At 45.8% G+C, this 11,275-nt stretch overlaps 1 protein-coding gene across 1 annotated transcript; it reads left to right on the forward strand.

The window, feature by feature from the left end:
- Nucleotides 1–2,804: 2,804 nt before the first annotated feature.
- LOC309641167 (keratin, type II cytoskeletal 6A-like) lies at nt 2,805–8,227 on the forward strand. Its single transcript, XM_082420908.1, has 9 exons — nt 2,805–3,436; nt 4,417–4,631; nt 4,975–5,035; nt 5,180–5,275; nt 5,401–5,565; nt 6,044–6,169; nt 6,995–7,215; nt 7,435–7,469; nt 7,583–8,227. Exons 1-9 carry the CDS (start codon nt 2,897–2,899, stop codon nt 7,816–7,818), a joined length of 1,695 nt encoding a protein of 564 aa, XP_082277034.1. The 5' UTR covers nt 2,805–2,896; the 3' UTR covers nt 7,819–8,227.
- Nucleotides 8,228–11,275: the final 3,048 nt, after the last annotated feature.

Here is an 11,275-nt window from a genome sequence, read left to right on the forward strand (position 1 = left end):
TCTTTCATTGTATCTGTTGGGCTTTCAATGCTGCAAACTGTGATTAAGCAATAAAGGAGGTTCTTCCACTGAGGAGAGCACAAATACATTTTGGGATTAAATTTCTGATGATGGTAAATATGATGGCTTGTAGAAAACTTTCAGGTGACTCTTATCATGGCTCAGGGAAGGGAGAGGCCCTGAGCACAATGATGTCTTCATTGAAGCCAATCGTTTCCATGCAGCGCGAGAAAGGAAAATTAATATTTTGAATTTCAATTATTGCTTAATAGTTTAAATGCTATATGTATTTTAAATATAAATATATGAATGGGAGACTTCTGAATGTAGCTTAATGGAGGAAAGGGAGGCATTTCCCCTTCTCAGATATTATCTTAAAAGAAACAAGGAGAACAAGAAACGTAAAAGTAATCTCCACCCTCAACCCCCAAAAGGAAAACATCGTAAAGTCCTTCAGTCAAAAAAAAAAAAAACAGAAAACTCTTCTCACAGAAAGAAAGAAATCAAACACAGTTGTTGGGAAACTGAGAGAGAAGATGCCCTCAGGGCAGATCTCAGAAAATCCAGTGAAGAACACTCTTGAGAACAAACAAATCAAAACTAAACAATGTGGTGACCACAGAGGCACAGCACACAAAGTTAACCCTGAGGTTTTCCTACTGCCAGGCACTGCTGACTCATGTAACTCCTACTGTGTGAATGTGAAGAACACATCCTCAGGTGCAAATCCAAGAATCGCTGCTTTGCAACAGTCGGAAGTGGGTGTGTGTGTTCCAGGGAGGACCCATTTGCCATGAAGTTTCAAGACCCAGTGAAGGCAGGGTTGAGTAAGGGATCAGAGGCAAGGCCTATTGGCAACAGGTTGTCGGGGAAGCAAAGAAGACGGAGACTGAACTGCGAGCCACGCCGCAGCCATCTTCCTTGGCTTCGTCTAATTAAAATTAAAAGAATTATTCACACAGCCTGTGCCATAATGAGAATTCCTGTTAGCCTGGTTGCAGCCTGGCCCCTCCTCCCAGAATACTGTCTGCAAAAGACAGGTCCAGAAGGAGCTCGCCTCTTTCAAAGATGAGCCCTCGTTAGAAAGGAACCATTCCAGGCCCCACGAAGGACACTTTACATTGAAAGAGAAAAACAAGAGGCACTTAGAAAACACTCAACAGAAAAAAGTGACAAACATTATTACCGAAAGGCAATGAAATAAACAGCACGGTGAAATAAGAGAACAAAGGGGCAATAGAGTGAGAAATAAAAGATGATAATATTAGTTGATAGAGCTCAGAAAAGGAGCAGAGAAGAAAGATAAAGCCACAATAGAAAGGAAGGCCAAGCTGAAAGCAGCATAAGACGTTGCTGATGCACAGCAATGGACCACAGGTAAAGGTGGAGAAAACAGCCTGTAGGAAATAGCATGAGAATCGAGTGAAAACATAGATATGGGAGACAAAGTACATACAGCGTGAGTGCAACTGCAAAAGGGAATATATATGTGTGTTTCATATATATCTGTATGTATATATTCAATGTATATGCTCGCATGCATCACACATGCCCCAGGAAAAACACAGAAACATATCGAAGTGACGTGACTACAAGGATACACAGGGAAGTGGCAACACTGCTTTGTCTTCCTAGACAGGAGTGGGGAATGATCTTGAGCATGTAATTGTTTCCTTAACCATGTATTACTTGTTTAATTTTTCAGTTAATAAGTAGGTGTGTAAATATCAATATTCAGTATATAAATAGGCATTCTATGACATCTGTATCTGTAATGTTTAAATAGCTAGCTTATTAAGCTTCTAGTTTGAACTGTCAGTTTACAGGATACACAAAGGACACGAGATCATGCTCAGTAAGATAACATGACTATGCAAATGCACAGGACAAATAACCTGTTTTTTATTTTTTTTTCACAAATAGACTGCAAGTGGTAAAGCGGAGGGGGATTTAATGAATTAAATGATTTTACAGACATACTACTTTAAAGACATATCACCGAAATACAAAATGTATGGAACTTATTAGGATCCTGATTTGGACAACCAAAACTTAAAATATAAATAACACAAACGGATTTAGTTCAAGATTGAAGAGACACTCCTTAATGTTAATGAATGCATAAATATTAAGGATATATAAATGGTATTTGGTTATGTATTTAAAAGAGTACCTCATTTACAAAATAAATGTTGAATTATATACTAAAGAAATGATATGATCTGTGGGATTTGCTTTTGAATATTTTAAGATTGATAGGGAATTGGGTGGGAGTATAGAAGAAATAAGGCTGACCATGAGTTAATAATTTGTATAAAATCCAGTGACAGATATACAGAGGCCCATTATATTGTAAATCTACGTATCTAGCTGTGGGAAATTTGTAATGAAAGCAAAAATAAGTCATGTTTAACTTCTGCAATCAGTGAAAACGCTACTAATTATAGGTAAGGGATAAGCAATAGGTTATTTTGACCTCCAGTATTTCTGCCTTGTGGGTGAAACACCAGGCGAGAGGAGCCTCAGTGCATTTCATACACGAGCGTAACATGGAGAACCTTTGTGTGAGTCAGTGACTAACTCCCAGCTAAGTGAATTCACACTAGTCTTATTGTACTGAGAGCACTCAAAGCTGGAAGGCAGGAGAACTTTTCCCTGACTAAAGGAAACCTCAAATGCGATCTTCAGATTTCATAACTTTTCTAATAAAGCCCATGTGATCTCACTGTTGGTAAAGCCCAGCCTTCCCAACCTGCAGGCTCACCTTCCGGCACTGAGCCCAGCCCATTTTCTCCATATATAAGCCACTGCTGGCAACCTCGTCTCACCAGTCTGCTCCTCTCAGCTCTACCCTCCACCTCTCACGCCCTCCTCAGCCTCTTCGACTTCAGGAACCATGACTTCCAAATCCACCGTGAAGAGCCAAAGCAGCAGCCGCCGTGTCTTCAGTGCCGGCTCAGCCAGAGTCCCTGGGGTCAGCCGCTCTGGCTTCAGCAGCGTGCCCGTGTCCCACACCAGGGGCAGTGGTGGGCTCGCTGGAGTGGGTGGAGGAGCTGGCTTTGGCAGCCGCAGCCTCTATGGCGTGGGGGGCTCCAAGAGGATCTCCCTCGGAGAGGTCGGCTGTGGCTACCGTGGTGGATATGGCGGCAGCGCTGGAGGCGGCTATGGCGTTGGAGGTGGAGCTGGGAGTGGATTTGGTTTTGGCAGTGGAGCTAGTGGTGGTTATGGGCTCGGTGGTGGAGCTGGCTTTGGTATTGGCTATTTGGGCCCTGGCTTCCCCATCTGTCCCCCTGGAGGCATCCAAGAGGTCACCATCAACCAGAGTCTCCTGACTCCCCTCAACCTGCAAATCGACCCCACCATCCAGCGAATCAAGACTGAGGAGCGGGAACAGATCAAGACCCTCAACAACAGGTTCGCCTCCTTCATCGACAAGGTGAGCCGGGAGCACCTGCCCTCCACTGGGATTTCAGAGTCCCCAGTGGAGGGACGCAACCAACGTCCTACCAGGGGGAGCCTCGGCAGAGAGGGAGGAGGGGACTCGGGCCAGCTGTCCACTGGGATGCAGGATAGGCTCCATGTGGACCACAGGCAGAAGGTGATGGAAATCATTTACAGCTACTGATCCCTTGAATGTCTTCATTCCTGCCTGGGAAGCATTCTCCACTCTTGATAACCCTCAAGCAAAGGAAAGGAACTGAGAGAATGGAATGAGTTAGCTTGATCTTCTGAAGGGTCTAAGAAATTAAAAAGGGAATTACAGTGGAAACTGCACTTGAGCCTTAGTTGGGGTGGTGGCGGGGAAGGAAAGAAGACAAAAACCCAAAGGAAATGTCAGGAAAAAAAGACTCAGAAACAGGTATATGTGCATAAAAATACTTAACTTGTAGAACCAGATCATGAGCATTAAGGGAGCTTGTTTTAGAGGGACTCATGCACTAGATGGGAAAGAAGGTTAAATCCAATCATCAATAGGGTTGGAATTTAACCATTAGATTCTAAACATTTGACATCCCTTTAGCTGAGATACACTCTATAAAATAACTCTGTGCAATATACGAGAGAAATACTATTTTAAAGTACATTTGTGATTGTGCTTATCAAGAGGAAGAAAAGAAATGTTGAAAGTCACTGACTGACAGGCTCCGTAATGGAGAAGAGGGACTGTCTGCTAGCTCCCTGGGGCAACGTGGCCAGTGAGATCTGTGTGGTGTGAAGGCAAACAGTCAGGGGCGCAGCACCGTCAGCCTGAGCCGCTGTGCACGCTCTGGAGTAGCCCAGCACCACGGGGACCACCAGACCTGCTTGGGCACAGTCAACCCACCTCTCTTTCTGCCTTCCTGCCTTCCTACCTTCCTTCCTTCCTTCCTTCCTTCTTTCCTTTGTTGCACAGATAACCATCTTGTCTTCCTCCAGGTCCGATTCCTGGAGCAGCAAAACAAGGTCCTGGAAACCAAGTGGGCCCTGCTGCAGGAGCAGGGCACCAACACCGTGAGTCACAACCTGGAGCCTTTGTTCGAGCAGTACATCTACAATCTCAGGAGACAGCTGGACAGCCTTGTCACGGAGAGAAGCCGCCTGGACTCCGAGTTCAGGGGGATGCAGGACACGGTAGAGGACTTCAAGAAGAAGTGAGTTACAGGAGAGAAAAGGGCTCAGTTTCCTGAAGCCCACGCTTCAAGTCTATTAGATGACCAGGTCCAAATGAGGGCATGGTTCTTAGTAAAACATGTCCATGGAAATGAAACCACAATTCTTGCCTAAACACAAACCCCGAAGAACAAAAGGGCCATACAGGTGGATGGGGAGAGTAAAGATGTAAACAATTGAGGGACCACAGAATTCGTCTTTTAGGCTTACTGGCAGGAAAGCTCCATTTGGATATATCCATTGTGGGAAGTTGGGATCCCAGGCTGCCTTTTCTGTATAACCTTCACCACTGACTCAATTAGGTTTTACCCTTTCTAATTCCAGATATGAAGATGAAATCAACAGGCGCATGTCAGCAGAGCATGAATTTGTGAATCTGAAGAAGGTGAGATGAGTAAGATCAGGGGTTCATGTTTCTTTGCCGAAGGAGAGGACTCTGGGAAAAGAATAATCGGGGAGATTAAAGGAGGAGCAGACTGGGAAGGAGGGCTCGGCTCATCTGATCCCAAGTTGTTGGCTTCTTCCCCAGGATGTGGACACTGCTTACATGAATAAGGTTGAACTAGAAACCAAGGCAGACGCTCTCATAGATGAGATCAACTTCCTCAGAGCCCTCTATGAAGCAGTAAGCATCTTTCCACACTCTGTTTTATTGACTCTAAAGAGATTTGCAAAAATGGAAAATCTTAGGCTTGGGTGCCTCTGTAAATGTCATGGGAAAAGGGGATCTGACGATCTCTTGTTGTGCAGGAACTGGCTCAGATGCAAACCCACATCTCAGACACGTCTGTGGTCCTCTCCATGGACAACAACCGCACCCTGGACCTGGACAGCATCATCGCTGAAGTCAAAGCGCAATATGAGGTGATCGCTTGCAGGAGCCGGGAAGAGGCTGAGTGCTGGTACAAGTGCAAGGTGAGCAGTGAGGGGGAAGCTGGAGAAGAATCCCTGTGCCTCCCCGCTGGAGACCAGCAAGGCTTCCCGAGACTCCACTCAGGAAATCTCCATCTAGGAAGCGGGGGTCCTCTCAATGGACGTGTACCCTGAACCAACAGAGTAGATCTTTACAGTATTTATGTCCACGTCTAGTAAGTCAAAGAACCTAAATGTAGGACAAAAGCTACCGTAGATAAAGACCAAGGGATCTTTGCTTTAGCTTCACCCCAATGCTGGTTCTCAGAAACACTACAGAGGATGTTCTGGTCCTGAAGAGAACCAGGCAGTCAGTGGTCCTACCAAGGATGGTGTGTGATGGGTGTACAGTGTCCATGACCTTGTAACACCAATTTTCTTAAAACGCCTTGTGGACAAACCATTCGTTTCGATTTGTGAAAACCTTGATTAGTGTCCTGTGAAGCCCATGGACACCACCCTCTCTCCCTCTGGTTTACAGTACGAGGAGCTGCAGTTGACGGCGGGCAGACACGGGGACGACCTGCGCAACACCAAGCAGGAGATCACTGAGATCAACCGCATGATCCAGAGGCTGCGATCTGAGATCGACCACGTCAAGAAGCAGGTATGGTGGGGACCATGGAGGAGAAAAGCATCCTTTCCTTCCTAGGCCACCAGGGATCATCTACCACCATGTAGGGAATTCCTGGGCACTGAGGGAACAGCAGGGAGAGGAGGACATGTACTTCCTCCCTTAGTGAGTTCCCACAGGTTAGAGAGATGGATCCCAACCCAAGAGCAGGAAACAATTGCATGACAGGACCAATCCCAACTGGTCAGCGGTACAAAGATACAGTCTTGAGGCACTGAAATGAGATTCCATAAGAGGAATGATTGGTTTGGGAATGCAAGACACAAGTTGGCAAAGAGAAGGTCAGGCCAGAAAGTGTGAGGAAGATTGCTGCAAATATGCTCAGATTCGATGTGAAAAAGAAGCTGAGAAAAGACACAGGACAAATGAGGGCTTTCCAAACATGTGAAGTGGAAGGAAGGCAAGGTCGCAACAGTTTAAAGTGAAATCATCTCCTCACTGTGGGTGTCTGTGGTTCTGTGTGAGTTCGTGTGCATCCACATGAACTTACCCAAACTGTCCACATTCAGAAGAAGCCAGTGGGTCCATTTCTTCCAATGTCCCCTGGTCTTGGGTCTGCTGTAGTATCTTCCAGCAGTCACCACCTCCATCCTCTTTAGGGTGGTTAACACAGAAGTGCATAGGGAGCTCCTAGACTAGTTCAGGTTTGCAGAATGGAAAAAGACTGGACAAAAAGAATCAAACGTCCTCTTCCATGGAATCTGGGCTCTAGAGCTCTTCCTCACTGGGAAAGAAGAACCATGCTTCGTCTCCTCAGGAGTCCAGATTGCAGGTTCATCTGCCCATCTTCCCCTCTAGTGCGCCAACCTGCAATCCGCCATCGCCGATGCTGAGCAGCGTGGGGAGCTGGCCCTCAGGGACGCCAAGAACAAGCTGGCCGAGCTGGAGAACGCCCTGCAGAAGGCCAAGCAGGATATGGCGCAGCTAGTGAAGGACTACCAGGAGCTCATGAATGTCAAGCTGTCTCTGGACGTGGAGATCGCCACCTACAGGAAGCTGCTGGAAGGCGAAGAGTGCAGGTGAGTAACTCACACAACCTCCTCAAACATCTGGGTCCATGTCCAAGGTGTCCAGCCAGTGAGCACCAGTGGAAGGCGCTCTAGTCGTGGCCATAATGCCACTCCCAGAAAAGCACTTAGAAGGCACGTTCCCCATGGGCTCTCCTCACGCCCAAGCTTCCCACGCTGGTCCAGCTCTGGCTCTGAGGTCTCATGATGGCTGTGTCTCCTCTCTCCTAGGCTGGATGGGGAAGGCGTTGGACAAGTCAACATCTGTAAGTACCTTCACTTGCCTCCCTCCCTTGCCCTTGTGCCCTTCTGACTGGACTCTGTGTGGCAGAGTGAGCTCACCATGTCTTGTCATGGCCTTGTCCCCTTGCCTCTCCAGCCGTGGTACAGTCCACCGTCTCCAGTGGCTATGGCGGTGCCGGCGGTGTCAGCGGCGGCTTAGGCCTGGGCGGAGGCAGTGGCTACTCCTACAGCAGTGGTCACGGCATTGGAGGTGGCTTCAGTTCCGGCAGTGGCAGAGCCACAGGGGGTGGCCTCAGCTCCTCCGGGGGCAGCAGTTCCGCCATCAAATACACCACCACCTCCTCCTCCAGCAGGAAGGGCTACAGGCATTGAACACCTGCCATGGGCTCGGGGTCCCACAGTGTCTCAGGCTCCCTCTCCAGCTTCACTGCCCTTTCCTCCAGTTGCTTCCTCTCTCCTGCTTCTTTCTTCTCTTACTCCTTGAGTTCGAACTGAAGTTGCTGAGTGCCCTCATGTCCTGTCCGCCAACACCTGCCGCATCTGAGCTTCCATTGCTCACCATCGGAAGGTCACTGTCTGGGTCCTACTCCAGAACAGGGCAATGCCCCTAGCTTTCCACTGGCCCAGTATGTCCCATCTCACAGGTGTTGTGTTCCTCCCTTGCAGTGATCATGAAAGCACAAGTGACTAGTTCTATGATGTACGGGGGTCTCTATCCCTGTGATGCTTCCTCTGCTCTTTGCTCACTTGGATTGCTAAATAAAGCAGATTTATACTATAATGCGTGGTTTCATATTGCCTTGCTTTGTTACCAATGGTTCTTGCGGTTTTCACCGGGCAAATGCCTTTTCAGGAATGAAGCGTACTCCCAATCCCCATGTGCTTCACCCCCCTCCTTTAGAGAACTTCGACAAACAGCCACTTAGCTTTGGGATGCTCAGATTTCCTTCATGGATAAGATTTCATCTAAATGTTTGGCAAATGTAATGGGAAGAATATGGTCCACCATATTGTATACTCTTCTTTTAATTGCCCATACCAAGAAGTAATTGTTGAGTTTCTCTTCCTTCTTCTCTAAGATCATTCCACTCATGCCCAAGGGATCAACTCTCAATGTCCAGTAGGGGAAAGGTATTTCTGGCCTACCATAGCAAAATGACATTTAACAAGAGAGTAAGATGTTTGATTTTTACTTAGAGTTAACTTCATGACCAACAAACTTGCCTGACAAGGTGTATCAAGGGTAATTAAAGTGTATATACTGCTGAACTGAAATTCTATTTCTAGAAATGTATCTTGAAGAAATACTACAAATGCAGGAAGAAATATGTACATGGATGTGAATCCCATCTTCCCAGCAGGGAAAATTAAAGGCAGGAGAGCTGGTCAAACCATCACAAAACTCAGATTCTGGTTTCTTAAAGTGTGAAGGCAAAACGAGAATGGAAATATCTACCTTCTCACACCTTAAGACTCTTGCGGAGATGGATGAAGCTGAGTCCTTCATCTCTCTGGTGTGCTCTGGCTACAGTGACTTCTCTGAATGGGTAATGAAAACTCAGGATATGGTGCAAAGCTCATTATTCACTTGGGCTGCATTTTGTCCACACCATTCCCTATTTCCTCATGAGGGACCATTATCTCCCTTGCCCCCAGGCGCTTACAACACAAGCAAAAGTTTCTTGGATTCAATAATATAAAGAGGGTGAATCTGGATCCTTTTGTATCAGTATCCTGCTGTATTCACCTATAACCATTCCCCCAGCAAAGTGGGCAGCCTCTCACATTGGTACCTCCTCACTTTGCCCAGAACTTCCCCAACAGCAGGTATGTGACAATTGGGTTCCAAAATCTAAGCCCACTTAGTATTTATATTATTATGTACCCGTGAGGAATAATGGAAAGAAAATACTGACCAGGAAAAATATATAGACTATAGCAATGAATAATAAACAGGTTGCAAAATAATATGTACACATGGATTTATCTTATTAAAATCTTATGGTGCATGTGCTGATAGCAAAATGGCAGACTGTAAACCACCAAGCTCTCCTTTTGTGAAAGAAACATTGAAAAAACAACCAGAAGCTGTCTGAACAAACTTTGTAGGAGCTCTGGAAAACACTCAAAATTTTACAACAAACAAGCAAATGCCCAGTCAAGGAAATCCATCTTCAAAACGATAGCAAAAGCTTTGTGACAATTTTCCTAGCACTTGCCCTGCCCTATACCTGGTGTAGTTGTGGTCTTGAGCAAGCAGCAGCCTTGTTCTAGATCTTTCCCCCCACCCCTCTCCCACCCTCCAGTCCCCTCTCAAACCCAATTGCTCCTCTTGGCCACTCTCCACACTCAGCACATGCATCTTGAACCAGAGAGCAGATGCAGATTATTTTCAAATTACTGTGCAAGTCTCTTCAAACACATCTGGGGCATTCCTGAAGAAGTGATACAAGATTCTCACCTTTGTTCCACATAAATCCAAATGCAGGCAAGAGAAGCAGCAGGTACAGTTAGTAAAAACTGCAGGGCAGACTACAAACCCACAGAGGCCTGGGGCAAAAGACTACGGGAGAAGATACGCAAGAGACCCTCTGACCATCTAAGGTCTAGAGGCTAAGCTGGAGTGGGACTCTGGGAAATGAGGACATTCAGGAGCAGCTGTGTGTATGAGAGAATTTAGAAAACTGTGCCTAGGTCCAGACAAGACACATGCCCAGAAAAGTCTTGAGAAGGTCTTAAGCCTTAACCTTGGGCTGATCTCTAGGTTCAGAGCAAGCCCCGCTAAGTGGTGAAGGAGTATCCAGTCACAGGGAGAGTTGGTTGTTCTCAGTTTGTTATTTTGGCTTTTGGTTGTTGTTTTTTTTCAGCTCCTGGTATACAAGAAAATCTTCATCAAGACAGTAGCTGAACACAAGCTATAGGAGCAGCCTGATGTTGAGGTTTTACTGCATGCCAGGCACTGTTGACTCATTTAACACAACTAGGTCAATGTGAAGGACAGGTCCTCAGGTGCAAATCCAAGAATCCCTTGTTTGCAGCAGTCAGAACTGGGAGTAGGACCTGAGGCAGGACCACATTTGTCATGAACTTTCTAGAAACTGGGAAGTAGAATTGAATAACAAATCAGAAACAAGGCCTATTGGCAGCATTTTGTTAATAAGAGGGAAAAAAAGCAGATAGACTGTGAACTTAAGTCACTCTGCAGTGATTTGTTGGGCAAGGTTTTTAAGGAATAAGAGAATTTTTCGCACAGCCTGTTAACCTGAATATGGCCCCCCAGCTCACTCCCCAGAATACTTTCTGCAAACGACTGGTCTAGAAGGAGTTCACCTCATTCAAAGATGAGCACTAGTCAGAAAGGAATTGTTCCAGGACTCACTAAAGAGGATACACATTCAAAAATGAAATGAACAGGAAAAACAAAAGGCAGATAATGATCACTCATCAGAACAAAGTCACTAAAAATATTGCCAAAATAAAACAAACCCTCTATAAAATTAAAGAAGAAAAAGCATATAATGAGACAATAAGATAAAACATTACTTACAGAAGTCAGATATGAGGCAGAGAGAAAAACAAAGCCAGCAGGGAAATGAAGGCCAAGTTGATGTCAGTACAAAGGACAATAGATGTGCTGAATGCACAACAAAGGGCATATGGGAGAATATAGAGAAAAGAGAATGGGGGTCATAGAGGGAGTTAATGAGGGGTTAAAGGAGGATCAAGAGGATATATAGATAAAGAAGACAAAGTAAATTCAACACAAGAATAATTGAAACACCTGAAGGAAAAGAGTATACACACACATACGCAAACTCATACACACAAA

The sequence above is a fragment of the Balaenoptera physalus genome (assembly GCF_965194825.1).
Source record: "Balaenoptera physalus genome assembly, chromosome: 13".
In the NCBI taxonomy this organism is placed as follows: domain Eukaryota; kingdom Metazoa; phylum Chordata; class Mammalia; order Artiodactyla; family Balaenopteridae; genus Balaenoptera; species Balaenoptera physalus.